The 15,271-nt window shown below is 53.1% G+C and overlaps 1 protein-coding gene across 11 annotated transcripts in view; it reads right to left on the reverse strand.

Moving 5' to 3' along the window:
* Positions 1-5,067: 5,067 nt before the first annotated feature.
* HDAC4 (histone deacetylase 4) overlaps positions 5,068-15,271 on the reverse strand; it is a 238,318-nt gene continuing 228,114 nt past the window's right edge. For 6 of the 11 annotated variants that reach the window (XM_079781863.1, XM_079781868.1, XM_079781860.1 and 3 more), the window contains 3 exons: positions 11,397-11,481; positions 10,358-10,499; positions 5,068-9,932 (listed from right to left, as the gene is read on the reverse strand). In XM_079781863.1, the coding sequence (XP_079637989.1) occupies positions 9,893-9,932; positions 10,358-10,499; positions 11,397-11,481 (267 nt within the window). In that variant the 3' untranslated portion in view covers positions 5,068-9,892. The remainder of the gene's footprint in view (positions 9,933-10,357; positions 10,500-11,396; positions 11,482-15,271) is intronic. The other 5 variants (XM_079781870.1, XM_079781869.1, XM_079781867.1 and 2 more) reach the window with 1 other exon arrangement.

Below are 15,271 nucleotides of genomic sequence, written 5' to 3' on the forward strand. Positions count from 1 at the left end.
GTGCCCGCAACCAAGGTACATGCCCTTGACCAGAATCGAACCTGGGACCCTTCGGTCCACAGGCCGACACTCTATCCACTGAGCCAAACCGGTCAGGGCAGTATTTTAGTTTTTAATGTAAAAAAGCTGCACTTCCTTCACTGGGTTCATTCTTAAGTGTCCTCACTCTGTTTCAATGCAATTGTGAATAGAGTTGTTGTCTTCGTTTTCTGTTTGTTACTAGTTTATAGAAATACAAATGATCTTTGTATGTTGATCTGGTATCCAGTCCCCTTGCTGAACTTATTTATTGGCTGTTTTGAAATTATAAACACTCTTTCCCACAAACCAGGACATTTACCTATTAATATTTATTCGTATGTGTTTCCAGTTAAAACAGGAGAGAAAATACCAGCAATATGCCGATTATGTAGATAAACAGAAACGAGTATAGAAAATAATGTTGAGTCAAATAAACCGACCACAAAGCAGCACACACACTGATGGGAGTCTCTCGAGATGTACCTGCGCCAGGTACACGAAACAGTGCTGAGTGGGGTCTCTGGGAGGTGAAGCGGAAAAGCCTTCGGATCGGCGTGGAGCTGGTGCAACAAGGCTAACGTGCCAGGAACCCAGACAGCACGCAGCCTTTCCTGCATGGCTGGCAAGCCACATGCAGAGTCTGTGGGAGGCTCGGGAATGTCTCAGAGGCAGACAGGACGTCCCTGTATTTCTGAAGAAACAAAGACCTGCTTAAGGAAGGAGCAGTGTCAAACATGTGGCTGGTTTGCTCCTCAAGACTTCTGCCAAGTTTTGGAAGGAGTGGGGCAGGAGATGATATTGCAACACCTGCAACCAGGGAGGGACAGAGTGTATTCCCCCTCCACCGGCACGTCTTCTTGCTCACCGCCACTCAACTCGGCACGTGGCGTTTGGACAAGAGGACCTGCAGTTGAAGAAAACACGTGGAAAGGGTCTGGCATAGTTATCAGCTGTTGCTATGTCCCCCTCTCCCCACGAGCCTCTCCAACGGCACAAAGCTGGCCGGCCCTCACTGCCGGGGAGGCACGGGTGGAAAGCTCTACATTCTGCATTTAAAGGCCAGGACACCCCCCCTCCCCCCCGCCCCGGTAAGCCTGTGAAAAGGCCTTGACCAATTTTAAAGTCTTCTAGCTGGAAAGTTGCAGAGAATGAGGTGCAGCTATCCAAGTGGTGATCCCGCTGGGGGCCACGCCGTGTAGCCGGCAGCTTTGGGACTAGGGACAGCCTGTTGCTGAGGGTCTTAACCTCTGGGAGCCCCGGGTTATTCTGCAAGGAATAACGCCTGCTTCTCAAGACTGCTGGCAGTTTTAATTCAGTCAAATATCTAAGCATAACTGTAGCCCCTCGAACATCATTATCCCCAATGAATCGCAATCTCGGGCTGAGGCACTAGCAGCACGGGGCGCTGACCGAGGGAAGGCCAAGCCCCAGGGAGCGTGAGGACCACGCCGTCCTAGGGACTGAGGCGCTGGGTGCTCACGTCCAGGAAGGAGCCCTGGGCCCTGTGGTCTCCGAGCTCTCTGTGCTGACCTCACCGGGCCCTGCCGCCGTCGCCGGTGCTCCTTCTCCTGCCCCGTCTCGCACTGGCCCGGGGTGGCTCCTGCTCCTTGCTGTCTGCTCTGCTTTCTCTCACTCTGGCACGTCTCACCTTCCATCACCACAGTGTGGGCCCCTCCATCAGTGTCCCTCCTGTCCACCCAGACAGTGCCCAGCACCCGGCAAAGCCGCACTGAGCGGATGAGAGATGAGTGTTGAGCTGCAGGGCCACCGAGAGAAGAGCCATTGCTGGGTCCAGGGGCATCTTCCGTCCAGAGCACCCCAGGCGTCCTCACTGCCCGGAAGTCAGTGCTGCTCCCAGGGGCGGTGGGCTCCACGTGGGGTCCTGCAGGGAAGGACTCAGAACTCAAAGAAAGCGTGAAGGCTTCCCCCGGGGTGAGAAGTGTCACCTTTGAAGTTGGTGATGGTGGGGGATGGTTTGAGGTGTCTGACATTTGCCAACGCCACCGTTGTCACCTCCATCCTCTTCTAGTCAGGGTCAGGGCTTGGGGACTGAGAGGTGGGTGGGGGCCAAGGGTGAGGGGTGGGCAGCTGAATGCTACTGCAGTTCCTGGAATCACCAGCAGGTGGTGACAGGATCGTACCAGCCTCCCCAGGAAGCCAGAGGGGGTGGGGGGCTCCTGCCCACTGTCCCCAAACACTACACTTGCCTCCCCTGTGGCACACGCTGGCAGATAAAGTCTCCCCAAACTTCAGAAAGCCTGGGGAGTCCAGAGTGTCCAGCCTCTCTTGTCCCTGTTGAGGGCAGGGAGGGTCCCATGACCCCCCACCCCCAGGCTGAGAAGCCTAGAGCAAACACCCCCACTCTGCCCAGCTCCTGGCAGTGACTTTTTGAGTCCATCAGATCACGTTAACAACGTGTGGAAGTGTTTTCACACATGGTCAAAGGAACTGGACATACTTAATTACAAAACACTGCTGGAAGCCAATGGCATTAATCTCCACTCCCCGGAGGCCTTGTCCCCAAGCCAGCGTTTATGGGGGTTAGACTGGAACTGGGCATTCGTAGAGCCCAGTCCAGGGAGGCACTGTGGCTTCCCACGGTCCCCAACACCAGGAGAGGCAGCAGAGACTGGGGCCCAGTCACCCAAACACGGACCTGCCAGGGCAGGACCCACATGCAGTCTCAGGCCCCTCCGCCAAGTGGCCTGAACATTTCGGACAGAGAAGATGGCAAAGCATTGTTCCCCCAAAACCGGCATCACAGGTTTTTGCAGTGCCTCCAACAGGCCCTGGTGGGGGTCATGTGCTCCTGTTATTGGGGTCCCTGTCTTCTCCTGATGGGACAGACCCTGTAGGCTGGCAGTGCCACATCCTTGGTGAATGCACAGCCCCGGGTCCGGCCTCTGCCCAGCATCCAGGCTGCTCCAGGACAGGGTTTCCTTCTGGGCACACAGCAGGGCCTCACAGCACCCAGGAGCAGGGACCCTGGGCACCAGCAGGGACCCCCACCACGAGGAAAGGGCTGGGACCACCGGGCTCCTGGCTTCTCCTCTGCTGCCCTGTTGTTGCTCCTCTCTGGCTGCCATCGATCCCGTCACAGCCTCCTCAATGTGAGGACCGCTGGGGAAATAGGGATTGAGCCCCTCTGTCCTACAGGGGTTCTGGGAGGCCCAGGGTTCACGGTGCCCCTGCCCCCAGGAACTGCTTTGAGCTCATCTAACCACATTGAGCATCTTACTAACAATGATGTTACGTTGCATAACATAGAACATATGATAGGGCAATAACCATATTGATAAAGCCACCATGGCCGGGAGCCCATTCAGTGCTTGGACACCTCAGCTTAGGTGACCTCACAGCAGTCCTGCACGGCGGTCGGGTGCATCACCCCAAACCTTGGCCTGGGAAGCTGAGGGTGCCCCCACAGTGGCTTTGCCAGGCAGATGTCCCTGCCCCAGCCCCTCAGGACAGTGGGACAGGATGCCCTTCTGGTTCTGGGGGTCAGAGGGGGATATGCTAGAAAATACCCAACATTCCACATTTTCCTTCGGAACAGTTACAGAATTCCTTGAGGAGACCGTTCTGTGTTCTGTGGGCGGAGGTTGGGAAAGGGGATCTTCCTGGTGTAAATGTGACGTCGTCATGGTCACGCCCACGCCCACTGTCAAGGAGAAGCCATTGTTCACCAGCATTACTTTAAGGCAACTCCACCCCTTTCCTCCTGGGGGCGTCTTCGAAGGTATGGCTTTGAGTTCTGTTCACCTTGCAGTGATGCCTCCCTGCACACACAGTGGCCCCACGAAGCTGCCCGTGAAACTTGTTCAGTCTCCGTGGCGGGCATACACCCTGGGAGTTCTCTCCGCGCTGTGGTTGTGGTATTTCATATTCTCTAAAGGTAGGAAAGTGTCAACGCTTTGTAATATACATTAAAAAGTCACTTTGAGCCCTAACTGGTTTGGCTCAGTGGGTAGAGCATCGGTCTGCAGACTGAAGGGTCCCAGGTTCGATTCTGGTCAAGGGCATGGACCTTGGTGGCGGGCACATCCCCAGGAGGGGGTGTGCAGGAGGCAGCTGATTGATGTTTCTCTCTCATCGATGTTTCTAACTCTCTATCCCTCTCCCTTCCTCTCTGTAAAAAATCAATAAAATATATTTTTAAAAAGTCACTTTGAGATCAAATGACCCAAAAGATGTGTCACATAAACCTCGATTCTAATAAAACTGAAGCAGCCCTCAGGAGCCTCCTGGCCCTAGAGCTGGAAATACTTTTAGTTGGTTTCAGAAATGAGAACTGTAAGAATAAGATCCTCTCGTTTTGGGCAAATTGATAAATATATTTTCACAAATATCCACCTTAAGCCTTAAGAGGCCCTGGGTATATTGTAGCCTCTCACCAGTTGCCATCCCCACGTTTGGCAGGGAGAACATGTAACCACCCCCAGGCCCCAGCTCCAGGCCCCCAGCCCTCCAACACCCAGTGCCCCAGCTCCAGGCTCCCAGCCCTCCAGCCCCCTTACCCCCAGCTCCAGGCTCCCAGCCCTCCAGTCCCCTAACCCCCAGCTCCAGGCTCCCAGCCCTCCAGCCCCCTAACCCCCAGCTCCAGGCCCCCAGCCCTCCAACCCCCAGTGCCCCAGCTCCAGGCCCCCAGCCCCATGTCTGACTCCAAGCACTCCTGGCCTCCAGGCTGTGGCTTGGCAGCTGTGTCTTTGTCTTGCTGTCAGCTTGCATGGCTGTGCTCCCCATATCTCGTTCTGTGGCCCATTCTAGGGGGGTCCCAGGGAGCAAACTTGGGGGGGGTATTGTATATAGAATGTTCAAGTGCCCTTGGGTGGCAGCCGTGAAAGGAGAGGTAAGAACTGGACTTGGCAGAGGGACAGTGGCTGTGCAGTGGGCGGCAGCACCTTGGACAGGCCCCAGGAGTGGGCTAGAACCACATGCGTCGGCCCAGGAGGCCGCCTTTACCCATCTTTCACCCCAATAGGTAGTCCCAGGACTGGGCAGCCCAAGGAGGATGGTGGCATAGTCTAGGGGTGGCAGTGTATTGCTCGGCTGAGGTTGTGGTTGGGTTTGCAGATTGTGGGGGGGGGCATGTGCCCAGCTGGGGGAAGGTGGCCGAGCCTAGGCTCTTGGGCCTTGTCTTCCTCTGAGATCATGTCCAGCCCACCTCCCCAGAGTTGCAAAGTATGCCTGGAGAGAAAACACTGCAAGGACTATAGGCACTCCCCATCCCAGGCTGAGTGCAGGCGGGCCAGCCCCACGGGGTCCCTGGCCCACGAGCCAGCAAGGACAAGAGCACACGGGCAGAAACCAGAGGTGAGAGGGCAATGAACGCTGTCTTTATTGACACCACAAGAGTAACAAGTTGTATGACGAGGTACAAAAACTGGGCTCCAGGTGAAGTGGAGGTGGGGTCAGCTTTCAGGACACAGTCAGCCGGTGCAGATCCACCCAACAACAAAATGAGGACACTTCCGACCCCACTGAGCGAAGGAAGGACCCCTGGGAGGTCCAGACAACGGGACGACTGATGAAGTTACAGAAGAAACAGGCGGCTGCACCCAGTGGGAACCCGCCCACGCAGGCACAGGCGTCGGGTGGATGCGGTGGCGCTACCCCCTGGCCTGTGATGAACTCTCGGGTGAACAGGGTCAGCCCCCACATATGTGTGTGTCCTATGTGTGTCATTCTTAGAAATTGGAAAATAGAGCCTCCACCATGGAGCACACACACCAAGAAACAAACAGAAACTGTCACTTTCTTTTCTTTCCATAGGAGACTTTTAATCATGTCAGAGACAAAGTGAGCTGAGCTAGGAACAAGCTCGCTTCATTACAAGGAAGAAATGGTTTCCTTTCGGTGCAAAGTAAAATTTGAAACCACAGTGCTCGCACAGTTCACGACGGCTTAAAGTGAAATCTTAGCCATACATCACCTAAAAGGAATAAAAAGGTCAGCGCGCTGTGCGGAAAGGGGCGCTCTGGGGCCCACCGGTTCTCCATCGGTTCTCCATCGGCGCCAACCACCGGGGCCAGGAGGGCAGTGCTCACCTCACCCCCCACCCAAGAAGATAAAGGAAACAAAGGAAACAAAACAAAACAAAACTCCTCCAAATCAAATGAAGAGACAGGCAGTTCACTTGAATTCTGCGTAGTTCCCCTAAAACACTGTTTCCACATAAATACAATAAACTCTATTATTGGTATGTCACAAGTGTTAGATAAACTTTTTTTCTTAATATGACAAATGTTTAAGTAGTCCTTTTTGTTTTTCTTACAATAAAAAGTACAATTTCTTAAGAATAAGTTCAATAAGACGCAAACGTTCCCCCCTCTCCTTCAAGGGTTTGTTACGTTACAGAAAAATCTCCATCTTTTGAGTCAGCAAATGTCACGAGAGGGGAACACAAAGGCATTTTTCTTCTCCCCCAAGCTGCCGAGTTCGGCGTGCAAATCTGTGTACAATATAAAGACATGCCGGCCGTACAGTCATGCAACCTCCGGGTGTAGGAAACTTAAAAAAATATACTCATATATATTTATATATATATTTATATATGTATCAATGCCCATAAAACACGTGGGCCCAAAGTCTACAAAAAGAAGAATGGAATGAGCACGTGGCTGTGACCAGGAAAGGAGGAATGTTCCGATGGAAAATTGAAAACAACCGACTCTGAGGCTGGTGCTGCCACCCAGACTCGCAGTGTCAGACCGATACAAAAGGGTCCTTCCTCTGGAAACAGACTTAAAAGAAAGAAAGAAAAACGGAAACACGTTGACAAAGAGGCCCTTTGGAAGCCGGGTGCAGTCCCGGATGGCCGCCTGCTGGTGGGGCTCAGATGCGTCGTGGCAGGAAAACTGAAAGGGCCGGGTGACACCTGAGCGTGCGGCATCACAGTTTCCCGTGAAGGGCTATAAAGTGCTCACTTGCTGACCCCCAGCCTGTGCCCCAAGGACTTTGCAAAGGAAGAAAAAGGCTAAGGTCCAAGGACCAAAGAGGGAGGGCTGAGGGGCCCTCCTTCACGCAGGGTCCTGCCCACACTTGGCAGGCCCTCCGCCATCTGCCCTAGACGGTGGCCGTGGAGAGGGGCTGAGTGTCTTCACAGAAAAGAAAGGCTACATGGCTCTGCTTTCTGCACGTCTGTGAAGCTGGAGTGAGCTGACAAGCGGAACAGGCTCCCTGCCGGCCTATCTGCAGGGTGTCCTGTGAGAGCGGAAGCAAACCCCCAGGAGAATGTGGCCACCAAGAGGTCCAGGCCGTCTGATCATCTGTAAAAAGGTCAGATGACGCATTCCTTCCGAGAGCCAGGGCTGGCAGAGCAGGCAGGCGGCAGGGGTCCCCGGAGGATCTTGAGAAGGGAGCTGAGAAGGCGGAGAGCCACCAGCGGGGCCCTGCACTGCTCTGTGCCGCTCCGGGAAGGATGGCACTGATCCACCTGAGCGCCTCCTGCCACGTGGGCCTCGGCAGAGTGGCCAGCAGGGAAAGGAGTCAAACGTGCCCTAAGACCCTCCTGTCCTACCTCAGCCCACTGTCCTATTTCTGACCAACAGCATCCCCATGACCAAGCCAGTCCAAGCATTTGGATTCCTTTGGTCAACACCCAACTGTGTCAGTGGCTCTCAGAAGCTACCCTGTGAATGTCACCAAACTCAGAGGCTTGGCTGGGGTTCCCTCCTGGGGCACGCTGTGTCTGCATTTCCCCCACGAGTCTGAACTCAATACACACTTGGGAATGAAAGCTTCAAGTTCTGAAAATAAGTTACCGGTAAAAAGTGACGTTCCGTTTCTGTCAGAGAGAAAAGAGCAAAGGCCGGCTGTGCTGCTCAGGAGTCTGGTGTCCCCACAGGCTCGGCAGGCAGCAAGGGCCAGGCCATGTGGCTGCAGCGGAAAAACCTGGACTGGTGCCGGGCCATGCATTGCTGACATGCTTAAAGGTCTTTGGAAAACTGAAGCTAGTCTGACGATGTGGTCAGAGAAGTTTAAATGAGACTTTCAGGAAAGCTGACGGCCTGCAGTGTCTGGCAAGTAACCGTTCAGTGTCACGAGTGGCCCTCTCCACACCTGCCACGGAGGGAAACACACCGCCCGGTAATACTACTGGCGAGGCAGGAGAAGCCTGCCACTACCGACAGCCCAGACCCGCCACGCAGGCGACGCCCTTTCTGAAAACAAACTCCGATGGCAGCAGTTCCGTTCGGAGAAACTGCTCACCATACAAACAAAAGTGAAAACAATAAAAAACACGTTGAAAGTTAAAAAAATGTACAAGCGAGAATTTAGAAAGGAAAAAGGTTTAGACATTATTACCATTCAGAAAACTGCTAAATGGTGAGAAAAAAAAAGTGAAATTCACAAAACAATGCTTATTCAGGATCTTTTTGTGAAAAATTCATACAAAAATCAACAGCAAATTTATATTCCTTGCTATAAAAACTCATTAGGTACATATGTGGGTGGAGGTGTGGAGCGGGGAGGGGTCTGTTAGAAAATAATTAAAACGAAATACAAACGTGTGGTAGTTGCCAGTGGCGAATGTGCTGGCGATCTGAAATCGATCCAATCTGGACTTCAAACTACATGAGTTCAAACTAGATCCCTTTCCGTAAGCACCTTGGTAGCTAATTCACAAGTCGTTCGTTCCCAGGGACCTTGACAACCTGCATTTATTATATATATATATACTTCTTCTATAAATGCATTATAAATATTTTATCAAGATTTCATAAGAATCAAGTTTCTTAGCTTGGAATACATTGGAATATATATTATACATATATATATTTATTTATACCTAAAATTTAAGCAGTACTTCATGCTACTTGCTTTTAATAAAAAGCATTCCAACCGTAACACTGAAGGTGTGCCTAGGACATGCTTCACAACCAATGGAGATGCTCAACTGTTATATGACGTATGAGAAAAGAACACTTTGGATTCATTTAAAATTTGTTAGACTTCAAAACTCCCAACAGTATTTGCCACTTTTTGGCAACTACCTCCATTTTTCTTACACAACAATAAAGCAAAATGAGGGCGGCAGGTTGGCAGCCCTCTGGAGCCGCCGGCCGCGGCCTGCGCCTGCTCTCGAAGCCCTGGCCGGCACGGGGCAGCCTCCTGCCCCATGGGCACTGCCAGCCCCACCAGCCACAGGACTATCCCATCAATTCCTGCTGTTTATTTTTTTCTTAAGGCATTGTTCCTCAGACTTCAGAAAACCCAGCCACAAAAATCCATCAGAGCAATAAAAAAAAGGCACAAACTTGCATCTTCCGATGGCTTTGAGAAAGCAAAGCCAGCTCCTGCAGGCTCACATTTCCATTTTTGTCCATTTTTTTTTTTTTCTTAAATGCTCATCCACTCTGTCCCCCACCCGGCTGCAAACCCCACCACACACCGCTCTGGTTCACAGAGGCAGGCCAGAGCGATAGAAAACGTTCTCTTTAAAAAGTAAGCTACAAGATGAGTGGTTTACACGGAGACTGTGGAATTGTGGGTAATTAATCATCAAACTTTAAGCACCAGTTTTGATCAAGTTTGTTTTGTATTGTTAGATCTTTGATTTTCATTTTCTTTTCCTCATATCAACTAAATCGGGCAACTCTGCCACGAGCTGCCGCAGGCTTCCTCCCTCTTCGGCATCCCTCATGGGGGCCGAGGGCGAGCCTGGTGCCCTGCATGTCGGTGTCTGCTCTTCCCGGCGTCTGTCCCGGGTTCTGTGTAAGGCTGCCCTGCCCAGTGAGACCTGGGGTCTGGGCCCCTGGTGCGCCTGCGGATTCTGAGAGAACGCCTGGCAGGATGCAGAGAAACAGCAACTTTTCTTGGCGGAGCTTCAAGACAGACAGACAAACAAGAGTCGCAGCTGTGGGCACGGTTACAGGGGCGGCTCCTCTTCCATGGGCTCCTCCTCAGGCCTGTGGCAGTGCCCCAGGGAGAGGACAGAAAGGTACACAGCAGAGAAGAGAAAGGACAGACGGAGGGTTAGAGGCAGCACTGCAGGGCCTTCTCTGTCTGTCGTCTGCCCCTCTTCCTCCAACAGGACTGCTCTCCCCCTCCCCCACCCACCTCCCATCTCCCACCTCCCACCTTCAATTCCTGGCTCCTGACCAGGTGTTACTGGGCCACCTGCTCAGGGATAAATGCTCCCCCCTACACCCCGTGTTTCAAAGGGTCTTCCACACTGGAAAGACGTGTTGGATGGGGACACTTGCTCCCCCCATGGCCTTGAGGGCCCCATGTGGAGAAGCCTCGGGCCTCAGATGCAGGAGCTGAGACTCGGCTCTCCTTCAGAAGGCGTCCCCTCCATGCAGTGCCGCAGGCCAGGCCCTGCAGGACTCACCTCTTCTCAGCGGGCTTCACACCTACGGACAGGGAGGCCATGGCGGTGACCGTCTCGGCTTCTTCATTCTCACGCTTCTGGGCCTCGACCAGGGAGTAGGCCACGGTGGAGGGGAGGCGCTGCAGGGAGCGCCAGTACTGGCCTGGGTGAGGGAAGCGCTAGGTTACAGGCACCCCGGGACTGGGCCCAGCAGGCTCTCCATGACCCTGTCCCTGACTCTAGGAGCAGGTGGGGGCATGGGAAGACTGCCACCCAGTGTGGAGGGAGTTCCCAACTGGACCTTCCAAGACCATGGGGGTGCCCCTATGCGGCCTCAGAGTAAGGGGACCATGCAGGGAGGGCTGGGCCTGGCCCAGAGCCAGCCTCTCAGTGTTTTCTGGCACCCAGGGGCTTCTCATCAGGACAGGGGAACAGCTCAGCTCCAAGGCTAGGAGGGACCCAACACCCGTGCAGGACACACAGGTGAGACCCCTGGTTTCCACCCAACTAGACGGACAGTCTCCCCAATTTGGGCCATCCTAAGGACCCAGGACAAACTGAGCTTTGCGACAAGGATAGGGCACTGCCAGCTCACCTGAGACAGGTGTGCTGGCTGAGTCACCTGGCTGTGTGCCAGCTCCCTTGGTCCCCAGCACCTGATGTTGGAGGGGAAGTACTAGGAAATAGGGGGCCCTGCACCCCCCACTGAGTCTGCGGGAGGGGTGGGGTTCTCGGGCCAGGGAAGAGACCAGACCTGAGGACACAGTTCACGCCCTGGCCCCACCCTGCTAGCTGGGGACCTGGAGCAAGTGACTTCACAGCCTCCTGGAGGCAAGCTCTTTTGTGACATGGAGGTGATGACACATTGTAGTGGGTTGTGGGGAGCAAGTGGGGGTTCAGCTCATCAAATCTGGCTGAAAGAGAGGCCTGTCTTACAGGCCCAGGAAGCAGCCGGCAGTGACAGGAGAGGAGCCCAGGGCGGGGACTCGGGGCCGTGAGTCCTGTACTCTCCCTCCCACGAGAGCATTTCCCGGCCGGACACCTGGCCCGGACAACTTACTGTGAATCTCAATGACCTTCTCCATGGACCGGACAGCGTTGGCATTGGGTCTCTGCTGTAAAACCTTTTCTGGGAGAGGATCGAGCTGCAAAAGACGTGTGACTGTATGGTTAATACAACCCCTGCACGTCAGAGCGGGCTGTTCACAATCAGCACTGTGTCTTGAGCGCACTTGCCAACAGCGAAGAACCGTAAGTTTAACAGCCAGATGTGGGCTTCGGATTTATCACATAAACTTTTACAAAAAGAAACTTATTTTCCTTAGGGCACTTTTCTTAGGAAACTCTCAGGGATGCTTGTGGTTCTCAGGTAGCAGGGCCACAGAGGGTGTCCGGGAGGGGCTGGTGCAGACTTCAGCATGAGATCAGGGGGATAACTACCACTTTTTGGAAACATCACTTTCACATTCCTGGTATTTTAAATAAAAATGCTTGACTACTCCCTGGCCATGGTTTTCTTCTAATAACAGGGGAAAAGGTAAATGGAAGAAAAGTATTGAGCAGAACAGAAGGAACCTCTGCTCTAGGCGATTCCCTAAGTGCTGGCCGCAGGTAGCGGAACCCACGCAGTCAGAGGGCCCCAGGGCAAACCAGAGTGGCTGCAACAGAGCATGAAAACACAATGATTAAAAAAACTTTAAATAACTGGATAAGCCTCCAAACCCCGGAGAGACCTGGGGGCTCGGTGGAAGCTGGAACCCACCGAGACACACTGGGGACAGGAGCCCTAGGATGAGCCATGGAGGGCAGACGCACAGAGGGCGTGCTCGCAGAGACCACTGTAAACAGTTTTGTTCTTAGCCTTGGCTCTGGGCAAAAGCTGAGAACAAAGGCACCTGAGATAATGCCAGGTAAACACTAAGCATGCAGACCTGCACTTGTAGTGGTGGCTCCGTGACATGGCACAGCAACTGTCCATCCTCCCATGGGCACACAGCCCCGAGGCTGCCAATCAGTGCTGCCAGATCAGTTCCAAGGAGCATGGCCTCCCGATCATGAAGCACAGAAGCCAGCGAGCTGCACTTGGGCCAGGAGCAGCAATCTCGGTCTCTAATACCCGCCTCCAATGAAAGGAACTGGCTCCCTGGAGACGCGGCTGTTCTAGGGCAGCGGGGAGAACACGGAGGAGCCTGGGCGTCTTCCAGTGCAGAGTACAAAAGAGCTCAAAGACAGACGCCAGGGCCCGTCCGAGGGACACACAGGGCCAGGGGAAACGGAATACAAGATGCAGTACTGAATCATAATCCCGAGTCTGACATGAACAGCCATGAGTGAACACTGATATAAACAAGTGACTGAGTACACAGCCCTCCCCATGACAGAGCTAACACCTCCCACCTGCCCCAAAGCACGTGCGGGCTGCACGAGTGCCTTCCAGCCAAAGGACCTTTACGGTGGAGACATACATTGACAAGCCCACTATCACCAGACCCTCACGGTGACCTTCAGCAGAGGAGCCACGTGGACAGCATTGGGACAGGAAGTGTGGAGAAGGGCACTGGACCCCTCGGGTTTTGCTCCCCCAACCCCTCAATCATGAGGGAAAAACCGGACAAACATAAATGGAGGGACACTCTATAAAACACCTGACCAGCACTCCCCCAAACTGTGGTGGTCGTGAGAACATGAAAGACTGGGAAGCTGTCACAGCCGAGGAGACTCAGGCGACAGGCCGGCAGGGCCACTGTGGGGCCCAAAACAGAGGGCTATCAGGAAAACGGAGTGAACCTCAGTGTGTCCTGCACTTCAGCTAACAGCAGTGTGCCAGGGTTGGCTCCTATGCAGTGACCCTGTCCCACACTGAGGTATGATGGTGACAACAGAGGAAACTGAGAGACACGTGTGCTAACTCTGCTACTTCCGAGTAAATTGAAAGGCACCCAAAAATCAAAGCTCAGCTCCTCAGAGACTGCGGCCATTGAAATGATCAGTTTTAAGCTATAAAGCAAGCATGGAAGCAACAGCAGCAAATGGCCCAGATGCAGCCCGGAGACAGGGCCATGGAGACTGGAACAGGTGCTGACCTCCTCAAGTCCCTGAGGGAGTTGCAGGCATCATCACAGGTGCCCACACGGAGGGCGTCCTGACGGACCAGTGGCACCCACGCTCAGTTCAGGAGGGGGTCAAGACCCGAGCCGAGGAATTTTAAAAGGAAACCCACTCTCAGGCACATTGGATTGAACCTGTGGAAAATTCTACAAGCAGCTGGAGAAAACAATCGTCAGAGGAGCAGCACCAGCCAGACGGTGCTCACTTCATGGCAAAGGAGCAGGAAGACAGTGGTGTGACCTCGTCCACATGCCAAGAAAGGAACTCACTGAGTGACAGTGAGGGTGAAACAAAGGCTTTAAAACAACACGCTGGGAAGGTTCGCACACAAGTGTTTCCCAAGGGAGACTCTGGGCTGTGCTGAAGGCAGAAGGAAAACGACCCAGTGGACTGAGAAATGAGGAGGCACAAGGAGCAAAGAAAAGAGCACAGGTGCAGGATGGCCAAGTAAACAGGCCGCACGGCACAGTGGTAGTGACACCTACTCAGTGAGAGTAAGGGAAAGAGGGGAGCGGGCAAGGAATACTCGTCATGGCTGCACAGACCCGGGAGGGGCTGGCTGCCCACTTACAGACAGACATACCAGACACCAGTCACACTTACATGTCCGAGGAGCCCGTCAGTTTTATAAGCATGTTCATCCGAGTGCCCTGCATTTAATCTGTGATGTCCCCTGTACCAGAGCAGCCCACACCCTGGTTGCACAGGGAAGGGTGAGGTTACTGACCAGGGCACACGCTAACGTTTTTAAGGATCATGACTGAGAGAATTTGATTGGCTGTATCTTCCCACTCAAGAGAGAGGACACATGGAGTCGGGGGACCCTCCGTGGTGTTGAGAGCAGGCATGGAAAGAGAAAAGAGAGCCAAGGCAAGGGGCAAATGGCACAGAATCAGATGGTGGAAATGAATCTGTACAAACCAAACAACCCGCACTCAAATCAATGGTCACAACCAAAGTCTCCGCCCAAAGCACAGGTTGTGGCACTGGATCTAAAGGTAACAGGATCCCTGCCTCATGCTGGGTACAAGAGACATCGGACGGGGGCTCCATGGCCAGGAGACACCGGTGCTCCACAAAGCCCGCGAGAGGAGGCTGGCACGGCGTCTGCAGCACTGGGCACGGCAGACTGAACTGGGCACAAGGAAGGTCACTGTGTGTGATAAACATTTCAATTCATCAAAAGGATAGAAAGATTTAAAATCTGTACGTGTTTAGCAAAATGGTTTTAAAGTGTATGAGGTAAACTTGGCAGACCTAAAAGGAGATATGGGTAAATGTGCTATCACAGTGGGAGACTTTGACTTCTTAGAGAAAACTAAAATGTGGGCAACACAATTAGCAAGCTTGGCTTAATGGACAAAAAGAAATACATTTTAAAGAAGAAAAGAGATGCTGTAGCTGAAGGTTGATTCTTTGAAATTACCCATTAAGTTGACAAGTGCAGCAGGACTAATGGAGAAACTAGAGGCACAAACAGACAGAGTGAAGGGTACCAGGCCCCAGATACAGCAGACATGAAAAGACAGTAAGAGATACTGTCGGAAACTTGGCTGAAAGGGTAAATTATTGATAAAGTGTAACTTTCCAAAATTAACTCAAGAAGGAATAGAAAACCTGAATGGATGACCAAAGCCACTAAAGGTACTGAATTAATCATTTAAAATCTTCACCCAAAGGAAACCCAGGGCCCAGGAGAGCCGTCCCAGTCAAGGAACAGAATAGACTATTCTGATCCTACACACCCTTCCAGAGACAGAAAGAGAGGGGACTCCTATTGTCCACCTACCCACCCTTCCCACATATGTAGACACCCTTCCATCCATT

The sequence above is a fragment of the Cnephaeus nilssonii genome (genome assembly GCF_951640355.1).
Source record: "Cnephaeus nilssonii genome assembly, chromosome: 10".
NCBI classification, from domain to species: domain Eukaryota; kingdom Metazoa; phylum Chordata; class Mammalia; order Chiroptera; family Vespertilionidae; genus Cnephaeus; species Cnephaeus nilssonii.